Source organism: Pelodiscus sinensis, chromosome 1 (assembly GCF_052426305.1).
Source record: "Pelodiscus sinensis isolate ZL-2025 chromosome 1, ASM5242630v1, whole genome shotgun sequence".
Classification (NCBI taxonomy): Eukaryota; Metazoa; Chordata; order Testudines; family Trionychidae; genus Pelodiscus; species Pelodiscus sinensis.
This window is the reverse complement of record NC_143052.1, coordinates 4,534,641-4,558,480: the sequence shown is the minus strand read 5'-3', so window position 1 is coordinate 4,558,480 and position 23,840 is coordinate 4,534,641. Positions and strand designations below refer to the sequence as shown.

The window sequence follows — 23,840 nt, the reverse complement described above, 5'->3', positions numbered from 1 at the left end:
GGAGCTCACCCAGGCAGCGGGGGGCTCGAGCCTGCATGGGCTGGGCAAAGCATCCCTCCTCTCCGGGCAGCCCCTCCCCCAGCCCGTTAGAGAGAGTCCCAGCCGAGGGCCAGGCGGGCTCTGCCCCAGCCGCCCGGGCACAGCCCCTGCGCGGCACCAGCCTACCCACCCCCGGGGAGCCATCTCTTCACTGCTCTGGGGCCGGTATCCGCCCAGCCACCGGCCCCCACTGAGCCTCCGTGGGCAGGGTCACGGGGCCCTCTGCTCCCCCCCCGGCTGGGCAGCCGGCTCTGGGGCAAGCCTGGCAGGTGGGGGTGCTCTGGGGCGATTGCTCCGGCAGTGGGGCACAGAGGGAAGCGGTTCAGCCAGTGAGCGTTAGGACCAGGCTGAGAACCGAGAGCCGGTTCTGGGGGCGACGCAGCCTGGGGGGGGCAGCACGGTGCGAATTCTCATCCTGGGGGGCCCCAGCCTCTCACACTCAGCCCCCCAAGCCCTGGCGTGGGGGGGCCCAGCCCGGGAGCCTGGCACCGTCGGACACGCCCTGTGCCTGACCCCGGCAGCTCAATATAGCAGCTGAGCGCTGGCCCAAAGCACCCGGCGGCCGCGGGCCCGGCTGAGGAACACGCTGCCTGCCAGCGGCAGAGAACACGCTGTGCTGCGTGCGGTGCCAGGCCAGGTGGGCCCTCGCCCCCGCAGGGGGGCAGAGCCCGGGAGGGGGTTGGGGCTGGCGAGAGGCGCTTTGCCAGCCGGCCATCCCCTCCGCAGCTGGCCCGGCGGGGGCTCCCTGAGCAGCCTCCGGCCACGGGGGGAGGAGTAGGGAGCTGGACGGGAGCCAGCGCTTCGTAGCCCAGCTGGCCCCGATCCCCAGGCCCGCCCGGCTCTCCGCTGCGTGGGGGGCAACTGGCCAGGACCTGGCCTTGAGTCTGCACAGGAGGGGCTGGACAAGGCCAGGCCGGGCTAGGAGCCTGGGGCTGGGGGAAGCAGCGGCGGGGGACAGTTACGCCCGGAGGGGGCGATGCCAGGGTGCCTCCAGGTAGCTCCCTGATGGGCCCAGCAACACCCCCAGCCAGGAGCTGATGCCGGGTTTGGCTTTACGCTGCCTTAGCTGGTGCCCATCCCCACGGCATCTGGGCCATCGTGGCCACAGCCCACGCTTGCAGTTGGCAACGTTTCCCATCGACTTCCCCAGAGCAGGGTGCTGGCCCAGGGCTTCGGAGCAGCTGGAGGCTCCCCTGAAGGACAGACCCCCTCCCCAGAGGTCTGGTTTCCCCCCCCCCGGCGCAGTGTGAGTCCGGCTCGGCCCCCACCCCGCCGCGGTGACCCCCAGGACAGATCCAGGGCTCCGTGGGTTTAGAAAGTTCTTTTACTAAGTTACAACGGAACAGCCACGCAGAGGGAGCGCCCGCAGGCCCGCCACTTGGGGGGCAGCCGCGGCCCCAGCCCTGACCAGAGAGCAGGGCTGGGCAGGGATGGAAGCTGGCAGCTGAGGCAGCGGGCTCCCCCCCACCCCCGAGATCCTCCTTCCCTTCATAGGCCCTGCCCTGCCCGTGTGGGCCAATGGTTCATGGGCCTCGTGGCACCAGTGAGTGTGCAAACGCCACCCCCAGCCAGCAGCCACGGCTTGCATGCGGGGGCAGATGAGTGCACCAGCCTGGCCAGGGACGTGACAGGGCAGGTCTGTAGGGGGGCCCTCGGGCGAAGGGGTGGCAGCCGCTGGGAAACGGGGGGGGGGGGCGCTCACTTAATTAAGGAATTAGTGGAAAGAAAGACAGAAGCTCTCCAGAGGGACTGGCGCCGGGGACGCAGCGCCCGCGTGGCGAGACAGATCGCAACTCTTGCCAGCTAACAGCTCGGGCCCAGCCCTGCCCCTGCCCAAGCACCATGTGGCCCCCGGGGGTGCCCGTTTATTGCGGTGGGTCCCGCCAAGGCCGGGGCCCTGGGGCGTGCCGCCAGCAGAGGCAGGGTTTGTGGGAGAGGGGCTAGGGGGTGGGGGTGACTGGGGAGGGGCGGGGGTCTGTGCCCAGCCCAGGACACCTGGCACCACCCCTGGCAGACTGGTGCCTGTCCCGCCCACTCCCCGTCTGGGGGCCGCTCGCCCGAGGCCATGCTGCTCTGTGGCCGTGAGGGCCTGGCAGGGGATCCCAGATGCCCCGTGGCAGGGATGGGTGGGGGGAGGTGTGTGGGTCAGGGCGGGGCCAGATCTCCATTGGAGCAGGTTGTACTTGGGGAGCTGATGTGCAGGGACCCCTTGGACAACGCTCCCCCGCACTAGCCTGGTGCCATGAGCCAAGGGGGAGCCCCACGGAGCCTGCAGCCCACCCCCTCTATCAGCCACTCCCCATCCATGCACCCACAGAACAGCAACCTGGGCCCAGCGGTGGGGGCTTGAGTCTCCCTTCCCTGCCCCACAGACTGTCCCTGCCCCAGAGCGCTGATGCATGAGGGCAGTAACCCGGGGGGAGGAGGGGTACTGCCATGGCAGGGCTGGCCAGGGTGGGAGGCCTCCAGGTGCTGGGGGGGCTAGGACAGAGGTCTCAGCCCCCCCAGTTGCAGCAGGCTGTGGGGGCAGGGAGCGGGGCCTGTGGGCCCGGGCACGGCCCCTCAGGCTGGCATGGACCTCGTGCAGGACCTCTTCAGGCAGGGGTACAGGAGCAAGGCGGCGGCAATGGCTGCGAAGAGGATGATGGGCTTCAGCCCCCCGGCCGGGACCTGTGGGGCAGAGATGGGGGTCAGTGCCGTGCCCCGCAGCCCTCCCCCGCCTCCATGGACAGCTGCCCCCGGCCCCGCCTGGCCGCTCAGCGGCTGCAGGGTGGTGCCAGGCTGGGAGGTACCTGCTGGGGCCCCCATTCCAAATGCCCCCCGGGCCAAGCCAGCAGGCAAGCGGCTAACAGCTGGGGGGCGCCTTCCCTGGGGAGACAGGGTCTCTCGCTGTCACACTCCCCCTCCCCAGAGGCGGGCTGCCCGCCCCTGCCCTCGCCCAGCCCCCTGGCTCCCCGCCCTCTGGGATGCCAACGCTCTGTCCCCCGAGCTCCGGCGGGCACAAAGGCTGAGTCCTGGGAAGCCCCCATGGAGCGGTGGGAGGATGGTGAGGGGTCTGCAGCATGCGGGGGGCTTGGCTGCTTAGCGAGGGGGCTCCCGCTGAACTTCCCCCCCACCCCGCACCGGGCACTCAGCGGGCTTTGCCAGGGATGCCAACGCCTCTCCCAAGGGCAGGGCCCCCATGCTGGGCAGCTCTACCCTCTCCCAGGCCCCGGGCTGGGGACCGCCTGGCACGCTGGCAGCCGGGCTGAGGGCGTCACCCCTCAGTACTGACGCCCCGGAAGGCTCCCCCCTGCACAGCGCCCCCTGCTGGCCACCCGGAGCACAGGCCCTGCTCAGCCGGGCAGGAAGAGCAGGGGTGGCCGCAGGGAAATGGTTACCCCAGCACCATGCACCCCCACGCAGGGGCAGTGCCAGGCTCCCACGGGGGCACCTACTGCCCTCAGCAGCGGGGGGGGGGGGCGCCCTGCCTGTAGGGTCAGCCTAGGGATCCGGGGGGGGGGCGCCCCGCCTGTAGGGTCAGCCTAGGGATCCGGGGGGGGGGCCCCGCCTGTAGGGTCAGCGTAGGGATCCGGGGGGGGTGCCCCGCCTGTAGGGTCAGCGTAGGGATCCGGGGGGGTGGTGCCCCGCCTGTAGGGTCAGTGTAGGGATCTGGGGGGGGCACCCCGCCTGTAGGGTCAGCGTAGGGATCCGGGGGGGGGGTGCCCCGCCTGTAGGGTCAGGGTAGGGATCCGGGGGGGGGGTGCCCCGCCTGTAGGGTCAGCGTAGGGATCCGGGGGGGGCACCCCGCCTGTAGGGTCAGTGTAGGGATCTGGGGGGGGCACCCCGCCTGTAGGGTCAGCGTAGGGATCCGGGGGGGGCACCCCGCCTGTAGGGTCAGCGTAGGGATCTGGGGGGGGTGCCCCGCCTGTAGGGTCAGCGTAGGGATCCGGGGGGGGGGGTGCCCCGCCTGGGGGGGGGTGGGGGGGGCACCCCGCCTGTAGGGTCAGCGTAGGGATCCGGGGGGGGGGTGCCCCGCCTGTAGGGTCAGCGTAGGGATCCGGGGGGTGCCCCGCCTGTAGGGTCAGCGTAGGGATCTGGGGGGGGCACCCCGCCTGTAGGGTCAGCGTAGGGATCCGGGGGGGGGGGGCGCCCCGCCTGTAGGGTCAGCGTAGGGATTCGGGGGGTGCCCCACCTGTAGGGTCAGCGTAGGGATCTGGGGGGGGCGCCCCGCCTGTAGGGTCAGCGTAGGGATTCGGGGGGTGCCCCGCCTGTAGGGTCAGCGTAGGGATCGGGGGGGGTGCCCCGCCTGTAGGGTCAGGGTAGGGATCCGGGGAGGGTGCCCCGCCTGTAGGGTCAGCGTAGGGATCCGGGGGGGGCACCCCGCCTGTAGGGTTAGCGTAGGGATCTGGGGGGGGCGCCCCGCCTGTAGGGTCAGCGTAGGGATTCGGGGGGTGCCCCGCCTGTAGGGTCAGCGTAGGGATCCGGGGGGTGCCCCACCTGTAGGGTCAGCGTAGGGATCTGGGGAGGGCGCCCCGCCTGTAGGGTCAGCGTAGGGATTCGGGGGGTGCCCCACCTGTAGGGTCAGCGTAGGGATCTGGGGGGGTGCCCCGCCTGTAGGGTCAGCGTAGGGATCCGGGGAGGGTGCCCCGCCTGTAGGGTCAGCGTAGGGATCCGGGGGGGGGGGTGCCCTGCCTGTAGGGTCAGCGTATGGATCTGGGGGGGTGCCCCGCCTGTAGGGTCAGCGTAGGGATCCGGGGGGGGTGCCCCGCCTGTAGGGTCAGCGTAGGGATCCGGGGAGGGTGCCCCGCCTGTAGGGTCAGCGTAGGGATCCGGGGGGGGTGCCCCGCCTGTAGGGTCAGCGTAGGGATCCGGGGGGGGTGCCCCGCCTGTAGGGTCAGCGTAGGGATCTGGGGGGGTGCCCTGCCTGTAGGGTCAGCGTAGGGATCCGGGGGGGGTGCCCCGCCTGTAGGGTCAGCGTAGGGATCCGGGGGGGTGCCCCGCCTGTAGGGTCAGCGTAGGGATCTGGGGGGGTGCCCCGCCTGTAGGGTCAGCGTAGGGATCTGGGGAGGGTGCCCCGCCTGTAGGGTCAGCGTAGGGATCCGGGGGGGTGCCCCGCCTGTAGGGTCAGCGTAGGGATCTGGGGGGTGCCCCGCCTGTAGGGTCAGCGTAGGGATCCGGGGGGGTGCCCCGCCTGTAGGGTCAGCGTAGGGATCTGGGGGGTGCCCCGCCTGTAGGGTCAGCGTAGGGATCTGGGGGGTGCCCCGCCTGTAGGGTCAGCGTAGGGATCCGGGGGGGTGCCCCGCCTGTAGGGTCAGCGTAGGGATCTGGGGGGTGCCCCGCCTGTAGGGTCAGCGTAGGGATCCGGGGGGGGCGCCCCGCCTGTAGGGTCAGCGTAGGGATCCGGGGGGGCGCGTGGGGCAGATGGAGAGCGGTGGGCGGGATCAGGCACAAAGCAGCGGAGGGAGCGGAGCAGCCGGCTCTGCCATGCAGGGGAGCCAAGCGGGGCCAGGCCAGGCAGGGGGACGGCGAGGTACCCGTACCTGAGCGGCATTAGGAGGCGGTCTCGGCCCACCAGCACCAGAGCAGAGCTACTATAACCACCAGTCCTATGAGGGGCAGGGAGATCTCGGGGGCGGGGCGGCTCTGGGGGGAGAGCGGGGAATGGGATGAGGCGGCAGCCGCAGGCCGGGGGATGGATGGAGAAGAGGGGAGAGAAAAGAGAGGTTACGTGGCAGGCTGGCTGCCCTCTGCCTCCCTTCTGCCCCGGCGGGGAGCCAAGCCGCATGGCCACGCGGGGCTCCTGCGGGGGGGACTGAGGCTTTGCCGGGGTGGGGGCTCGGCCCAATCGGCACCAGATGCTTCCCGCGCATGCACACGAGCCCCAGCTCCAGCGCAACAGACCAGCCATCTCCGTCAGGGGGCCAGGCAGCTCCTGCGCCCGGCTAGCAGCGCCCACGCCGGGGGCACTGGCTCCTGCCGTGGCCCCCCTAGCGCCCCTCCTCAGCTCGCCCGCAGGCTGCCCGCGGCCGCGCCCCCTGCGACGCAGACCGGAGCCTGCCTGGAGGGGTCCAGCCGCGGACGGGGCTGTGGGAACGTGGTGGGCACAGCTACCCCGAGCCAGGCAGCAGCGTGGCCTAGTATCGCCCACGAGGCCTGGCCCACGGGAGTGCAGCGTGGCCCTGCGGCTGTCCCTGCCTGCGGGTGTGCGGCCTCGCCCTGGCCCACGGGAGTGCGGCGTGGCCCCACGGCTGTCCCTGCCTGCGGGTGTGCGGCCTCGCCCTGGCCCACGGGAGTGCGGCGTGGCCCCGCGGCTGTCCCTGCCTGCGGGTGTGCGGCCTCGCCCTGGCCCACGGGAGTGCGGCGTGGCCCCGCGGCTGTCCCTGCCTGCGGGTGTGCGGCCTCGCCCTGGCCCACGGGAGTGCAGCGTGGCCCCGCGGCTGTCCCTGCCTTCGGGTGTGCGGCCTCGCCCTGGCCCACGGGAGTGCGGCGTGGCCCCGCGGCTGTCCCTGCCTGCGGGTTTGCGGCCTCGCCCTGGCCCACGGGAGTGCGGCGTGGCCCCGCGGCTGTCCCTGCCTGCGGGTGTGCGGCCTCGCCCTGGCCCACGGGAGTGCGGCGTGGCCCCGCGGCTGTCCCTGCCTGCGGGTGTGCGGCCTCGCCCTGGCCCACGGGAGTGCGGCGTGGACCCGCGGCTGTCCCTGCCTGCGGGTGTGCGGCCTCGCCCTGGCCCACGGGAGTGCGGCGTGGCCCCGCGGCTGTCCCTGCCTGCGGGTGTGCGGCCTCGCCCTGGCCCACGGGAGTGCGGCGTGGCCCCGCGGCTGTCCCTGCCTGCGGGTGTGCGGCCTCGCCCTGGCCCACGGGAGTGCGGCGTGGCCCCACGGCTGTCCCTGCCTTTGGGTGTGCTTCCTCACCCTGGCCCACGGGAGTGCGGCGTGGCCCCACGGCTGTCCCTGCCTGCGGGTGTGCAGCCTCTGCCCTGGCCCACGGGAGTGCGGCGTGGCCCCACGGCTGTCCCTGCCTTTGGGTGTGCGGCCTCGCCCTGGCCCACGGGAGTGCGGCGTGGCCCCGCGGCTGTCCCTGCCTTCGGGTGTGCGGCCTCGCCCTGGCCCACGGGAGTGCGGCGTGGCCCCGCGGCTGTCCCTGCCTGCGGGTGTGCGGCCTCGCCCTGGCCCACGGGAGTGCGGCGTGGCCCCACGGCTGTCCCTGCCTGCGGGTGTGCGGCCTCGCCCTGGCCCACGGGAGTGCGGCGTGGCCCCACGGCTGTCCCTGCCTTTGGGTGTGCGGCCTCTGCCCTGGCCCACGGGAGTGCGGTGTGGCCCCACGGCTGTCCCTGCCTGCGGGTGTGCGGCCTCGCCCTGGCCCACGGGAGTGCGGCGTGGCCCCACGGCTGTCCCTGCCTGCGGGTGTGCGGCCTCGCCCTGGCCCACGGGAGTGCGGCGTGGCCCCACGGCTGTCCCTGCCTGCGGGTGTGCGGCCTCGCCCTGGCCCACGGGAGTGCGGCGTGGCCCCACGGCTGTCCCTGCCTGCGGGTGTGCGGCCTCGCCCTGGCCCACGGGAGTGCGGCGTGGCCCCACGGCTGTCCCTGCCTGCGGGTGTGCGGCCTCGCCCTGGCCCACGGGAGTGCGGCGTGGCCCCGCGGCTGTCCCTGCCTTCGGGTGTGCGGCCTCGCCCTGGCCCACGGGAGTGCGGTGTGGCCCCGCGGCTGTCCCTGCCTGCGGGTTTGCGGCCTCGCCCTGGCCCACGGGAGTGCGGCGTGGCCCCGCGGCTGTCCCTGCCTGCGGGTGTGCGGCCTCGCCCTGGCCCACGGGAGTGCGGTGTGGCCCCGCGGCTGTCCCTGCCTGCGGGTGTGCGGCCTCGCCCTGGCCCACGGCAGTGCGGCGTGGCCCCGCGGCTGTCCCTGCCTGCGGGTGTGCGGCCTCGCCCTGGCCCACGGGAGTGCGGTGTGGCCCCGCGGCTGTCCCTGCCTGTGGGTGTGCGGCCTCGCCCTGGCCCACGGGAGTGCGGCGTGGCCCCGCGGCTGTCCCTGCCTGCGGGTGTGCGGCCTCGCCCTGGCCCACGGGAGTGCGGCGTGGCTCCACGGCTGTCCCTGCCTGCGGGTGTGCGGCCTCGCCCTGGCCCACGGGAGTGCGGCGTGGCCCCACGGCTGTCCCTGCCTGCGGGTGTGCGGCCTCGCCCTGGCCCACGGGAGTGCGGCGTGGCCCCACGGCTGTCCCTGCCTGCGGGTGTGCGGCCTCGCCCTGGCCCACGGGAGTGCGGCGTGGCCCCACGGCTGTCCCTGCCTGCGGGTGTGCGGCCTCGCCCTGGCCCACGGGAGTGCGGCGTGGCCCCACGGCTGTCCCTGCCTGCGGGTGTGCAGCCTCTGCCCTGGCCCACGGGAGTGCGGCGTGGCCCCACGGCTGTCCCTGCCTTTGGGTGTGCGGCCTCGCCCTGGCCCACGGGAGTGCGGCGTGGCCCCACGGCTGTCCCTGCCTGCGGGTGTGCGGCCTCGCCCTGGCCCACGGGAGTGCGGTGTGGCCCCACGGCTGTCCCTGCCTGCGGGTGTGCGGCCTCGCCCTGGCCCACGGCAGTGCGGCGTGGCCCCGCAGCTGTCCCTGCCTGCGGGTGTGCGGCCTCGCCCTGGCCCACGGCAGTGCGGCGTGGCCCCGCGGCTGTCCCTGCCTGCGGGTGTGCGGCCTCGCCCTGGCCCACGGGAGTGCGGCGTGGCCCCACGGCTGTCCCTGCCTGCGGGTGTGCGGCCTCGCCCTGGCCCACGGGAGTGCGGCGTGGCCCCGCGGCTGTCCCTGCCTGCGGGTGTGCGGCCTCGCCCTGGCCCACGGGAGTGCGGCGTGGCCCCGCGGCTGTCCCTGCCTGCGGGTGTGCGGCCTCGCCCTGGCCCACGGGAGTGCGGCGTGGCCCCGCGGCTGTCCCTGCCTGCGGGTGTGCGGCCTCGCCCTGGCCCACCTACCCGGCCGTCGGCGGGGCTGCAGCCTTTGAGTCTCTGGATTTCCGCCCGGCACTGCCTCAGCTCCTCCTGCAGCTGCTGCCGCTCCCGCTGGATGGCCTGGTACTGCCGCTGCAGCTCCTGCAGCTCGCTCTGCATGCTGTCGCACTGCCGGGCAGGGAGAGGCGCATGAGCGAGGCCGGGGCGGCTGGGGACGCAGGAGCCCGCAGGCCAGGCCTGGCTCCAGTACCTTGCTCTGGGCCAGGTGCACCTTCTCCTCCTGGCTCTGGATCTGGAAGCGCAGGCTGAGCTCGGAATCGGACTCCTCCTCCTGACTCGGGGGCTCCTTGCGGGTGGGGGCTCGGATGGTTTTGATGTCGTCCTCGGTCTTGAAGGAGACGCTGCCGCTCAGGCGGGGGCTGCCGCGCCGGGGAGACAGGGTCCGGCGCACCGGGAGATGGGCCACGTCCGAATCCGTCGACTTGTGAGACTCTTCCGACCTGCTCCTGGCTCTGGAACGAGAGCCCGGGGCCGGGCAGACTGCTGAGCCGCTCCTGGCCTGGCCTGGCCCGCGGGGGCAAGCGCCTAGCCCGGCCCAGAACAGCCCAGTGCTGCTCTGACATGGGGCCTGCCCCAAGCCTCGGCCATGGGGAGGAGGCAGGGCCTGAGCCCTGCGGTCGCCTGGGGTCCGAGGCTGGGCCCCCGGCACTGCTGCCCCTCCCTGCCCCATTACCTGTATCGCTGGGCCTCCAGGTTCTCCAGCTGGTGCACCAGGACCTTGTTGCCCTCCTGCAGGGTCTGGTACTCCTCGGACAAGTCCCGGTACCGGTCCCGCAGGGACAGCAGCTCCTCTGAAAACACACAGCCAGCATGGGCTGCAGCCCCCTTGGCCCTGCCTCACAGAGACCCACAGAGCCTCCCACGGCCCTGCCTCAGGGACACCCACAGCGCCTCCCACGGCCCTGCCTCGTGCTCACCCACAGCGCCTCCCACGGCCCCGCCTCGTGCTCACCCACAGAACCTCCCACGGCCCCGCCTCGTGCTCACCCACAGCGCCTCCCACGGCCCCGCCTCGTGCTCACCCACAGAGCCTCCCACGGCCCCGCCTCGTGCTCACCCACAGCGCCTCCCACGGCCCCGCCTCGTGCTCACCCACAGCGCCTCCCACGGCCCCGCCTCGTGCTCACCCACAGAGCCTCCCACGGCCCCGCCTCGTGCTCACCCACAGCGCCTCCCACGGCCCCGCCTCGTGCTCACCCACAGAGCCTCCCATGGCCCCGCCTCGTGCTCACCCACAGAGCCTCCCACGGCCCCGCCTCGTGCTCACCCACAGAGCCTCCCACGGCCCCGCCTCGTGCTCACCCACAGCGCCTCCCACGGCCCTGCCTCGTGCTCACCCACAGCGCCTTCCACGGCCCTGCCTCGTGCTCACCCACAGAGCCTCCCACGGCCCTGCCTCGTGCTCACCCACAGCGCCTCCCACGGCCCCGCCTCGTGCTCACCCACAGCGCCTCCCACGGCCCCGCCTCGTGCTCACTCACAGCGCCTCCCACGGCCCCGCCTCGTGCTCACTCACAGCGCCTCCCACGGCCCCGCCTCGTGCTCACTCACAGAGCCTCCCACGGCCCCGCCTCGTGCTCACTCACAGAGCCTCCCACGGCCCCGCCTCGTGCTCACCCACAGCGCCTCCCACGGCCCCGCCTCGTGCTCACTCACAGAGCCTCCCACGGCCCCGCCTCGTGCTCACCCACAGCGCCTCCCACGGCCCCGCCTCGTGCTCACCCACAGCGCCTCCCACGGCCCCGCCTCGTGCTCACCCACAGAGCCTCCCACGGCCCCGCCTCGTGCTCACCCACAGCGCCTCCCACGGCCCCGCCTCGTGCTCACCCACAGCGCCTCCCACGGCCCCGCCTCGTGCTCACTCACAGCGCCTCCCACGGCCCCGCCTCGTGCTCACCCACAGCGCCTCCCACGGCCCCGCCTCGTGCTCACCCACAGAGCCTCCCACGGCCCCGCCTCGTGCTCACCCACAGAGCCTCCCACGGCCCCGCCTCGTGCTCACCCACAGCGCCTCCCACGGCCCCGCCTCGTGCTCACCCACAGCGCCTCCCACGGCCCCGCCTCGTGCTCACCCACAGCGCCTCCCACGGCCCCGCCTCGTGCTCACCCACAGCGCCTCCCACGGCCCCGCCTCGTGCTCACCCACAGAGCCTCCCACGGCCCTGCCTCGTGCTCACCCACAGCGCCTCCCACGGCCCTGCCTCGTGCTCACCCACAGCGCCTCCCACGGCCCTGCCTCGTGCTCACCCACAGCGCCTCCCACGGCCCTGCCTCGTGCTCACCCACAGCGCCTCCCACGGCCCTGCCTCGTGCTCACCCACAGCGCCTCCCACGGCCCTGCCTCGTGCTCACCCACAGCTCCTCCCACGGCCCTGCCTCGTGCTCACCCACAGCGCCTCCCACGGCCCTGCCTCGTGCTCACCCACAGCGCCTCCCACGGCCCTGCCTCACGGACACCCAAAGAGCCTCCCACGGCCCTGCCTCGTGCTCACCCACAGCGCCTCCCACGGCCCTGCCTCGTGCTCACCCACAGCGCCTCCTACGGCCCTGCCTCGTGCTCACCCACAGCGCCTCCCACGGCCCTGCCTCGTGCTCACCCACAGCGCCTCCCACGGCCCTGCCTCGTGCTCACCCACAGCGCCTCCCACGGCCCCGCCTCGTGCTCACCCACAGAGCCTCCCACGGCCCCGCCTCGTGCTCACCCACAGAGCCTCCCACGGCCCCGCCTCGTGCTCACCCACAGAGCCTCCCACGGCCCCGCCTCGTGCTCACCCACAGAGCCTCCCACGGCCCCGCCTCGTGCTCACCCACAGCGCCTCCCACGGCCCCGCCTCGTGCTCACCCACAGCGCCTCCCACGGCCCCGCCTCGTGCTCACCCACAGCGCCCCCCACGGCCCTGCCTCGTGCTCACCCACAGCGCCTCCCACGGCCCTGCCTCGTGCTCACCCACAGCACCTCCCACGGCCCTGCCTCGTGCTCACCCACAGCGCCTCCCACGGCCCTGCCTCGTGCTCACCCACAGCGCCTCCCACGGCCCTGCCTCGTGCTCACCCACAGCGCCTCCCACGGCCCTGCCTCGTGCTCACCCACAGCGCCTCCCACGGCCCTGCTTCACGGACACCCAAAGAGCCTCCCACGGCCCTGCCTCGTGCTCACCCACAGCGCCTCCCACGGCCCTGCCTCGTGCTCACCCACAGCGCCTCCTACGGCCCTGCCTCGTGCTCACCCACAGCGCCTCCCATGGCCCTGCCTCACGGACACCCAAAGAGCCTCCCACGGCCCTGCCTCGTGCTCACCCACAGCGCCTCCCACGGCCCTGCCTCGTGCTCACCCACAGCGCCTCCTACGGCCCTGCCTCGTGCTCACCCACAGCGCCTCCCACGGCCCTGCCTCGTGCTCACCCACAGCGCCTCCTACGGCCCTGCCTCGTGCTCACCCACAGCGCCTCCCACGGCCCTGCCTCGTGCTCACCCACAGCGCCTCCCACGGCCCTGCCTCGTGCTCACCCACAGCGCCTCCCACGGCCCTGCCTCGTGCTCACCCACAGCTCCTCCCACGGCCCTGCCTCGTGCTCACCCACAGCGCCTCCCACGGCCCTGCCTCGTGCTCACCCACAGCGCCTCCCACGGCCCTGCCTCACGGACACCCAAAGAGCCTCCCACGGCCCTGCCTCGTGCTCACCCACAGCGCCTCCCACGGCCCTGCCTCGTGCTCACCCACAGCGCCTCCTACGGCCGTGCCTCGTGCTCACCCACAGCGCCTCCCACGGCCCTGCCTCGTGCTCACCCACAGCGCCTCCCACGGCCCTGCCTCGTGCTCACCCACAGCGCCTCCCACGGCCCCGCCTCGTGCTCACCCACAGAGCCTCCCACGGCCCCGCCTCGTGCTCACCCACAGAGCCTCCCACGGCCCCGCCTCGTGCTCACCCACAGAGCCTCCCACGGCCCCGCCTCGTGCTCACCCACAGAGCCTCCCACGGCCCCGCCTCGTGCTCACCCACAGCGCCTCCCACGGCCCCGCCTCGTGCTCACCCACAGCGCCTCCCACGGCCCCGCCTCGTGCTCACCCACAGCGCCCCCCACGGCCCTGCCTCGTGCTCACCCACAGCGCCTCCCACGGCCCTGCCTCGTGCTCACCCACAGCGCCTCCCACGGCCCTGCCTCGTGCTCACCCACAGCGCCTCCCACGGCCCTGCCTCGTGCTCACCCACAGCGCCTCCCACGGCCCTGCCTCGTGCTCACCCACAGCGCCTCCCACGGCCCTGCCTCGTGCTCACCCACAGCGCCTCCCACGGCCCTGCTTCACGGACACCCAAAGAGCCTCCCACGGCCCTGCCTCGTGCTCACCCACAGCGCCTCCCACGGCCCTGCCTCGTGCTCACCCACAGCGCCTCCTACGGCCCTGCCTCGTGCTCACCCACAGCGCCTCCCATGGCCCTGCCTCACGGACACCCAAAGAGCCTCCCACGGCCCTGCCTCGTGCTCACCCACAGCGCCTCCCACGGCCCTGCCTCGTGCTCACCCACAGCGCCTCCTACGGCCCTGCCTCGTGCTCACCCACAGCGCCTCCCACGGCCCTGCCTCGTGCTCACCCACAGCGCCTCCTACGGCCCTGCCTCGTGCTCACCCACAGCGCCTCCCACGGCCCTGCCTCGTGCTCACCCACAGCGCCTCCCACGGCCCTGCCTCACGGACACCCAAAGAGCCTCCCACGGCCCTGCCTCGTGCTCACCCACAGCGCCTCCCACGGCCCTGCCTCGTGCTCACCCACAGCGCCTCCCACGGCCCCGCCTCGTGCTCACCCACAGCGCCTCCCACGGCCCCGCCTCGTGCTCACCCACAGCGCCTCCCACGGCCCTGCCTCGTGCTCACCCACAGCGCCTCCCACGGCCCTGCCTCACGGACACCCAAAGAGCCTCCCACGGCCCTGCCTCGTGCTCACCCACAGCGCCTCCCACGGCCCTGCCTCGTGCTCACCCACAGCGCCTCCTCCGGCCCTGCCTCGTGCTCACCCACAGCGCCTCCCACGGCCCTGCCTCGTGCTCACCCACAGCGCCTCCTACGGCCCTGCCTCATGCTCACCCACAGCGCCTCCCACGGCCCTGCCTCGTGCTCACCCACAGCGCCTCCCACGGCCCTGCCTCACGGACACCCAAAGAGCCTCCCACGGCCCTGCCTCGTGCTCACCCACAGCGCCTCCCACGGCCCCGCCTCGTGCTCACCCACAGCGCCTCCCACGGCCCCGCCTCGTGCTCACCCACAGCGCCTCCCACGGCCCCGGCTCGTGCTCACCCACAGCGCCTCCCACGGCCCCGCCTCGTGCTCACCCACAGCGCCTCCCACGGCCCCGCCTCGTGCTCACCCACAGCGCCTCCCACGGCCCCGCCTCGTGCTCACCCACAGCGCCTCCCACGGCCCCGCCTCGTGCTCACCCACAGCGCCTCCCACGGCCCTGCCTCGTGCTCACCCACAGCGCCTCCCACGGCCCTGCCTCACGGACACCCAAAGAGCCTCCCACGGCCCTGCCTCGTGCTCACCCACAGCGCCTCCCACGGCCCTGCCTCGTGCTCACCCACAGCGCCTCCTCCGGCCCCGCCTCGTGCTCACCCACAGCGCCTCCCACGGCCCTGCCTCGTGCTCACCCACAGCGCCTCCTACGGCCCCGCCTCATGGTCACCCACAGCGCCTCCCACGGCCCTGCCTCGTGCTCACCCACAGCGCCTCCCACGGCCCCGCCTCGTGCTCACCCACAGCGCCTCCCACGGCCCCGCCTCGTGCTCACCCACAGCGCCTCCCACGGCCCCGGCTCGTGCTCACCCACAGCGCCTCCCACGGCCCCGCCTCGTGCTCACCCACAGCGCCTCCCACGGCCCCGCCTCGTGCTCACCCACAGCGCCTCCCACGGCCCCGCCTCGTGCTCACCCACAGCGCCTCCCACGGCCCCGCCTCGTGCTCACCCACAGCGCCTCCCACGGCCCCGCCTCGTGCTCACCCACAGCGCCTCCCACGGCCCTGCCTCACGGACACCCAAAGAGCCTCCCACGGCCCCGCCTCGTGCTCACCCACAGCGCCTCCCACGGCCCCGCCTCGTGCTCACCCACAGCGCCTCCCACGGCCCCGCCTCGTGCTCACCCACAGCGCCTCCCACGGCCCCGCCTCGTGCTCACCCACAGCGCCTCCCACGGCCCCGCCTCGTGCTCACCCACAGCGCCTCCCACGGCCCCGCCTCGTGCTCACCCACAGCGCCTCCCACGGCCCCGCCTCGTGCTCACCCACAGCGCCTCCCACGGCCCCGCCTCGTGCTCACCCACAGCGCCTCCCACGGCCCCGCCTCGTGCTCACCCACAGCGCCTCGCACGGCCCCGCCTCGTGCTCACCCACAGCGCCTCCCACGGCCCCGCCTCGTGCTCACCCACAGCGCCTCCCACGGCCCCGCCTCGTGCTCACCCACAGCGCCTCCCACGGCCCCGGCTCGTGCTCACCCACAGCGCCTCCCACGGCCCCGCCTCGTGCTCACCCACAGCGCCTCCCACGGCCCCGCCTCGTGCTCACCCACAGCGCCTCCCACGGCCCCGCCTCGTGCTCACCCACAGCGCCTCCCACGGCCCCGCCTCGTGCTCACCCACAGCGCCTCCCACGGCCCCGCCTCGTGCTCACCCACAGCGCCTCCCACGGCCCCGCCTCGTGCTCACCCACAGCGCCTCCCACGGCCCCGCCTCCCGGACACCCAAAGAGCCTCCCACGGCCCCGCCTCGTGCTCACCCACAGCGCCTCCCACGGCCCCGCCTCGTGCTCACCCACAGCGCCTCCCACGGCCCCGCCTCGTGCTCACCCACAGCGCCTCCCACGGCCCCGCCTCGTGCTCACCCACAGCGCCTCCCACGGCCCCGCCTCGTGCTCACCCACAGCGCCTCCCACGGCCCCGCCTCGTGCTCACCCACAGCGCCTCCCACGGCCCCGCCTCGTGCTCACCCACAGCGCCTCCCACGGCCCCGCCTCGTGCTCACCCACAGCGCCTCCCACGGCCCCGCCTCGTGCTCACCCACAGCGCCTCCCACGGCCCCGCCTCGTGCTCACCCACAGCGCCTCCCACGGCCCCGCCTCGTGCTCACCCACAGCGCCTCCCACGGCCCCGCCTCGTGCTCACCCACAGCGCCTCCCACGGCCCCGCCTCGTGCTCTCCCACAGCGCCTCCCACGGCCCCGCCTCGTGCTCACCCACAACGCCTCCCACGGCCCCGCCTCGTGCTCACCCACAGCGCCTCCCACGGCCCTGCCTCGTGCTCACCCACAGCGCCTCCCACGGCCCTGCCTCATGCTCACCCACAGCGCCTCCCACGGCCCTGCCTCGTGCTCACCCACAGCGCCTCCTACGGCCCTGCCTCGTGCTCACCCACAGCGCCTCCCACGGCCCTGCCTCGTGCTCACCCACAGCGCCTCCTACGGCCCTGCCTCGTGCTCACCCACAGCGCCTCCCACGGCCCTGCCTCGTGCTCACCCACAGCGCCTCCCACGGCTCTGCCTCACGGACACCCAAAGAGCCTCCCATGGCCCTGCCTCGTGCTCACCCACAGCGCCTCCCACGGCCCTGCCTCGTGCTCACCCACAGCGCCTCCCACGGCCCCGCCTCGTGCTCACCCACAGCGCCTCCCACGGCCCCGCCTCGTGCTCACCCACAGCGCCTCCCACGGCCCTGCCTCGTGCTCACCCACAGCGCCTCCCACGGTCCTGCCTCACGGACACCCAAAGAGCCTCCCACGGCCCTGCCTCGTGCTCACCCACAGCGCCTCCCACGGCCCTGCCTCGTGCTCACCCACAGCGCCTCCCACGGCCCCGCCTCGTGCTCACCCACAGCGCCTCCCACGGCCCCGCCTCGTGCTCACCCACAGCGCCTCCCACGGCCCTGCCTCGTGCTCACCCACAGCGCCTCCCACGGCCCTGCCTCACGGACACCCAAAGAGCCTCCCACGGCCCTGCCTCGTGCTCACCCACAGCGCCTCCCACGGCCCCGCCTCGTGCTCACCCACAGCGCCTCCCACGGCCCCGCCTCGTGCTCACCCACAGCGCCTCCCACGGCCCCGGCTCGTGCTCACCCACAGCGCCTCCCACGGCCCCGCCTCGTGCTCACCCACAGCGCCTCCCACGGCCCCGCCTCGTGCTCACCCACAGCGCCTCCCACGGCCCCGCCTCGTGCTCACCCACAGCGCCTCCCACGGCCCCGCCTCGTGCTCACCCACAGCGCCTCCCACAGCCCCGCCTCGTGCTCACCCACAGCGCCTCCCACGGCCCTGCCTCACGGACACCCAAAGAGCCTCCCACGGCCCCGCCTCGTGCTCACCCACAGCGCCTCCCACGGCCCCGCCTCGTGCTCACCCACAGCGCCTCCCACGGCCCCGCCTCGTGCTCACCCATAGCGCCTCACACGGCCCCGCCTCGTGCTCACCCACAGCGCCTCCCACGGCCCCGCCTCGTGCTCACCCACAGCGCCTCCCACGGCCCCGCCTCGTGCTCACCCACAGCGCCTCCCACGGCCCCGCCTCGTGCTCACCCACAGCGCCTCCCACGGCCCCGCCTCGTGCTCACCCACAGCGCCTCCCACGGCCCCGCCTCGTGCTCACCCACAGCGCCTCCCACGGCCCCGCCTCGTGCTCACCCACAGCGCCTCGCACGGCCCCGCCTCGTGCTCACCCACAGCGCCTCCCACGGCCCCGCCTCGTGCTCTCCCACAGCGCCTCCCACGGCCCCGCCTCGTGCTCACCCACAACGCCTCCCACGGCCCCGCCTCGTGCTCACCCACAGCGCCTCCCACGGCCCTGCCTCGTGCTCACCCACAGCGCCTCCCACGGCCCTGCCTCGTGCTCACCCACAGCGCCTCCCACGGCCCTGCCTCACGGACACCCAAAGAGCCTCCCACGGCCCTGCCTCGTGCTCACCCACAGCGCCTCCCACGGCCCTGCCTCGTGCTCACCCACAGCGCCTCCTACGGCCCTGCCTCGTGCTCACCCACAGCGCCTCCCACGGCCCTGCCTCACGGACACCCAAAGAGCCTCCCACGGCCCTGCCTCGTGCTCACCCACAGCGCCTCCCACGGCCCTGCCTCACGGACACCCACAGCACCTCCCACGGCCCTGCCTCATGCTCACCCACAGCGCCTCCCACGGCCCTGCCTCATGCTCACCCACAGCGCCTCCCACGGCCCTGCCTCGTGCTCACCCACAGAGCCTCCCTCGGCCCTGCCTCGTGCTCACCCACAGCGCCTCCCACGGCCCCGCCTCATGCTCACCCACAGCGCCTCCCACGGCCCCGCCTCGTGCTCACCCACAGCGCCTCCCACGGCCCTGCCTCACGGACACCCACAGCACCTCCCACGGCCCTGCCTCGTGCTCACCCACAGCGCCTCCCACGGCCCTGCCTCGTGCTCACCCACAGCGCCTCCCACGGCCCTGCCTCACGGACAGCCAAAGAGCCTCCCACGGCCCCGCCTCACGGACACCCACAGCGCCTCCCACGGCCTCGCCTCACGGACACCCACAGAGCCTCCCACGGCCCTGCCTCACGGACACCCACAGAGCCTCCCACGGCCCCGCCTCACGGACACCCACAGCGCCTCCCACGGCCCCGCCTCACGGACACCCACAGCGCCTCGCACGGCCCCGCCTCGTGCTCACCCACAGCGCCTCCCACGGCCCCGCCTCGTGCTCTCCCACAGCGCCTCGCACGGCCCCGCCTCGTGCTCACCCACAGCGCCTCCCACGGCCCCGCCTCGTGCTCTCCCACAGCGCCTCCCACGGCTCCGCCTCGTGCTCACCCACAACGCCTCCCACGGCCCCGCCTCGTGCTCACCCACAGCGCCTCCCACGGCCCTGCCTCGTGCTCACCCACAGCGCCTCCCACGGCCCTGCCTCGTGCTCACCCACAGCGCCTCCCACGGCCCTGCCTCACGGACACCCAAAGAGCCTCCCACGGCCCTGCCTCGTGCTCACCCACAGCGCCTCCCACGGCCCTGCCTCGTGCTCACCCACAGCGCCTCCTACGGCCCTGCCTCGTGCTCACCCACAGCGCCTCCCACGGCCCTGCCTCACGGACACCCAAAGAGCCTCCCACGGCCCTGCCTCGTGCTCACCCACAGCGCCTCCCACGGCCCTGCCTCACGGACACCCACAGCACCTCCCACGGCCCTGCCTCATGCTCACCCACAGCGCCTCCCACGGCCCTGCCTCGTGCTCACCCACAGAGCCTCCCACGGCCCTGCCTCGTGCTCACCCACAGAGCCTCCCTCGGCCCTGCCTCGTGCTCACCCACAGCGCCTCCCACGGCCCCGCCTCATGCTCACCCACAGCGCCTCCCACGGCCCCGCCTCGTGCTCACCCACAGCGCCTCCCACGGCCCTGCCTCACGGACACCCACAGCACCTCCCACGGCCCTGCCTCGTGCTCACCCACAGCGCCTCCCACGGCCCTGCCTCGTGCTCACCCACAGCGCCTCCCACGGCCCTGCCTCACGGACAGCCAAAGAGCCTCCCACGGCCCCGCCTCACGGACACCCACAGCGCCTCCCACGGCCTCGCCTCACGGACACCCACAGAGCCTCCCACGGCCCTGCCTCACGGACACCCACAGAGCCTCCCACGGCCCCGCCTCACGGACACCCACAGCGCCTCTCACGACCCCGCCTCACGGACACACACAGCGCCTCCCACGGCCTCCCCTCACAGGAGACCCTCCCCCCCACTGCCAATGTTCCCTTTCATCTTTTCTATATGGGTGGATGTTTTCATGTGTGGAATAAATTTGATGTGCACCAAGCCGAGTGTGGATGTGCACCAGTAGAAACACACACTGCTGGCTGTGGGCAGTGCGGGCGCTTTGCTAAGCAGCTGGGCGGCATCTGAATCTCTCCTGGGTGGCTGCTCAAGTGTTCAGCCTACAGAGACCACCACCCACAATCCCCCCACCTCACAGAGACTCACAGTGCCCCTCCCCCAATGCCCGCTCCCCAGGCCTGCACCCACAGTACCCCCTCACAGATTCTGCCTCACAGGAGAGCTACACTCAGAGTGTCCCCCATGGTCCGACCCACACTCCAGAAGTGCCTCGCAGCTCACAGGAGACCTCTGCCCCATTCCCTGCAGCACAGCACCCCCTAGTGCCATGCAGGTAGCCTATGGGCCTGGACTGAATCAAGGGGTGAGCGCCCCCTGCTGAGCCCCCGTTGTCCCTGCACAGAGCCCTCTAGTGCCATGCAGGTAGCCTATGGGCCTGGACTGAATCAAGGGGTGAGCGCCCCCTGCTGAGCCCCTGTTGTCCCTGCACAGAGCCCCCTAGTGCCATGCAGGTAGCCTATGGGCCTGGACTGAATCAAGGGGTGAGCGCCCCCTGCTGAGTCCCCGTTGTCCCTGCACAGAGCCCCCTAGTGCCATGCAGGTAGCCTATGGGTGTGGACTGAATCAAGGGGTGAGCGCCCCCTGCTGAGCCCCCGTTGTCCCTGCACAGAGCCCTCTAGTGCCATGCAGGTAGCCTATGGGCCTGGACTGAATCAAGGGGTGAGCGCCCCCTGCTGAGCCCCTGTTGTCCCTGCACAGAGCCCCCTAGTGCCATGCAGGTAGCCTATGGGCCTGGACTGAATCAAGGGGTGAGCGCCCCCTGCTGAGCCCCTGTTGTCCCTGCACAGAGCCCCCTAGTGCCATGCAGGTAGCCTATGGGCCTGGACTGAATCAAGGGGTGAGCGCCCCCTGCTGAGTCCCCGTTGTCCCTGCACAGAGCCCCCTAGTGCCATGCAGGTAGCCTATGGGCCTGGACTGAATCAAGGGGTGAGCGCCCCCTGCTGAGCCCCTGTTGTCCCTGCACAGAGCCCCCTAGTGCCATGCAGGTAGCCTATGGGCCTGGACTGAATCAAGGGGTGAGCGCCCCCTGCTGAGCCCCCGTTGTCCCTGCACAGAGCCCCCTAGTGCCACGCTGGCAGCATCAGGGCCGGTACTGACAGAGAGGGGTGAGTGCCCCTGCTGAGCCCCCACCCCATTCCCCACAGCTGAGCGGGGCTCCCTGCCACGGTACCTTGGAGCTTGGCCACCTCGTCAGAGTGGCCCTCAGCCCGGCTGCCGTCCTTCATCTTGATCTCGGCGCGCAGCGTGGTGATCTCCGTCTCGTACTCGTTGCGCACCTGCTGGATGCGCTGCAGCTCGGCCTGCAGCCGGCACAGCTGCTCCTGCAGCGCAGCGATCTCGTTCTCGTGGATGGCCCCCATCTCCTCCGCCTCCAGCCGCAGGCTGTGGATCTCCTCGTTGGCCTCCCGCAGCTCCCGCTCCACCTGCTCCAGCTCCGACTCCTTCGACTCCTGCAGGGTGCTGAACTCGTCCTTCAGCGTGCGCATCTGAGCTGTATGGGGCGGGGGAGAGCCGGGTGAGAGCCGGGCGCCAGAGCGCCAGCACGGCCCCTTCACTTTGCCCTCTGCCTGGGGGACAACGGTGAGGGGCGTGTTCGAGAGCCTGCGTGCCCACCGCAGACATGCAGCCGCTTCTGGGGAGGGACATGGCAGCTGCTTGACAGCCCCGGTTTGGGACAGGAAGTCAGGCATAACCCAAGAGCCAACGGAATCTCTGAGCTGCACATCCCAGGAAGCAGGATCACAAGGGGGAATGACGTGGCCCTGCCGGTCCCCACAGAATGGCCAGGCCCAGAGAGACCCCACATACCCCAGGGTGTCCACCTGCAACAATGCAAGGGGCTTTGCTGGCCACCACGGGGGCTCCTGCTAGCCTGAGCCAGCTCCCCCACTGGTCTGGCTACTGGTCCAGCCCGAGGAGCGCAATCCCTGGCCAGCCAACCACTGGGGCTGCTCCCACCACCAGGCCAGAAACCGACAAGCACCGAGGAGCAAGGCCTAGGGAGACACACATGGGGGGTGGGGGTGCGAGCCGGGAGGACCTGTGCGGGTTGGGAAGCCCCGGGGAGAGTGGGGGCACTGTGGGGGGGGGGGGGTGATAAGCAGGGCAGGTTGTGGAGGCAAAGAGCTGGGGGGGACGACATGGCACAGGAGTGGTGGTGAGGGAGCCGTGGGACACACCTTTGGGACGAAGCGGGCGTGTCACGGGAAGGGAGCCACTGCACAAGTGGCGTGGGGCGTGCTGGGGGAGGGATCGGGGGAGGTGAAGGTAGGGGACCCAGGGGGATTGCTGGGGGGACTCTCAGTTGCTGTGGCTGGGGGGTACCCAGAGGGGGGATCCCATAGGGGTGATTTCTGAGGAGCCTGGGGGGTGGCCAGGCAGGGAAGTGGTTGCTGTGGGGTCTCTGCAGTTTCTGGGGGAGAGCACGGGGGGCAGTTGATGAGGGAGCTCCCCAGAGGGGTGGTTGTTAGGGGTCATGGGGTTGGTTGCTGGGGATACCCAAGCAGTGGTTACTGGGGGCCAATGGGGGATCCCCAGGGTTGGTTGGGAAGGGGGGGGGGGACAGTCCCTGGTTCTCTAGGGTGGCAGTTGTTGGGAGAGACTCATGAGGATGGGCTGCTGGGGGGAAATTGCCCAGGGGTTCCCCAGGGTGGTTGTCAGGAGCATCAGGGCAGCTGCCGGGGCTTCCCAGGGGGCAGTTGCTGGGTGTTCTCAGGGGGTGGTTGCCAGGCGTTCCCGGGGGGCGGTTTCCCAGGGCCCTAGGCCAGTTGCCAGAGGTTCCCAGGAGGCAGTTGCCAGGGGCCCCAGGGCAGTTGCCAGTGTTCCCAGGGCGGTTGCCGGTGTTCCCAGGGCAGTTGCCGGTGTTCCCAGGGCGGTTGCCGGGGGCCCCGGGGCGGTTGCCGGGGGCCCCAGGGCGGTTGCCGGGGGTTCTCAGGGCGGTTGCCGGGGTTCCCAGGGCAGTTGCCGGTGTTCCCAGGGCGGTTGCCGGGGGCCCCAGGGCGGTTGCCGGGGGCCCCAGGGCGGTTGCCGGGGGTTCTCAGGGCGGTTGCCGGGGTTCCCAGGGCGGTTGCCGGGGGTTCTCAGGGCGGTTGCCGGGGTTCCCAGGGCGGTTGCCGGTGTTCCCAGGGCGGTTGCCGGGGGCCCCAGGGCGGTTGCCGGGGGCCCCAGGGCGGTTGCCGGGGGCCCCAGGGCGGTTGCCGGGGTTCTCAGGGCGGTTGCCGGGGTTCCCAGGGCGGTTGCCGGTGTTCCCAGGGCGGTTGCCGGGGGCCCCAGGGCGGTTGCCGGGGGTTCTCAGGGCGGTTGCCGGGGTTCCCAGGGCGGTTGCCGGTGTTCCCAGGGCGGTTGCCGGGGGCCCCAGGGCGGTTGCCGGGGTTCCCAGGGCGGTTGCCGGGGGCCCCAGGGCGGTTGCCGGGGGTTCTCAGGGCGGTTGCTGGGGTTCCCAGGGCGGTTGCCGGTGTTCCCAGGGCGGTTGCCGGGGGCCCCAGGGCGGTTGCCGGGGGTTCTCAGGGCGGTTGCCGGTGTTCCCAGGGCGGTTGCCGGTGTTCCCAGGGCGGTTGCCGGGGGTTCTCAGGGCAGTTGCCGGTGTTCCCAGGGTGGTTGCTGGAGGCCCCAGGGCGGTTGCCGGAGGTTCCCTGGGGGAGGTGGCCCGGGGTTCCTGGGGCAGTTGCCGGGGGCCAGGGCGGTTGCCGGGGGCCCAGGGCGGTTGCCGGGGGTTCCCAGGGCGGTTGCTGGGGGCCCCAGGGCGGTTGCCGGGGGTTCCTGGGGCAGTTGCCGGGGGCCAGGGCGGTTGCCGGGGGCCCAGGGCGGTTGCCGGGGGCCCCAGGGCGGTTGCCGGGGGCCCCAGGGCGGTTGCCGGGGGTTCCTGGGGCAGTTGCCGGGGGCCAGGGCGGGGGCACTCACTGCCCACGGAGCTGGAGGGCCTGATCTCCATGGCTGCCTCCCCTGGCTCCAGGCCAGCCCC

The 23,840-nt window shown here is 73.0% G+C and overlaps 1 protein-coding gene across 2 annotated transcripts in view; it reads right to left on the bottom strand.

Moving 5' to 3' along the window:
- Positions 1-1,341: 1,341 nt before the first annotated feature.
- The window catches only part of CCDC136 (coiled-coil domain containing 136), a 40,883-nt gene continuing 18,384 nt past the window's right edge, over positions 1,342-23,840 (bottom strand). The window contains exons 4-9 of one of the 2 annotated variants that reach the window (XM_075924911.2): positions 21,051-21,371; positions 9,672-9,789; positions 9,189-9,450; positions 8,963-9,106; positions 5,562-5,664; positions 1,342-2,709 (exon numbers count right to left, since the gene is read on the bottom strand). In XM_075924911.2, the coding sequence (XP_075781026.1) occupies positions 5,572-5,664; positions 8,963-9,106; positions 9,189-9,450; positions 9,672-9,789; positions 21,051-21,371 (938 nt within the window). In that variant the 3' untranslated portion in view covers positions 1,342-2,709; positions 5,562-5,571. The remainder of the gene's footprint in view (positions 2,710-5,561; positions 5,665-8,962; positions 9,107-9,188; positions 9,451-9,671; positions 9,790-21,050; positions 21,372-23,840) is intronic. The other variant, XM_075924903.2, reaches the window with a different exon arrangement.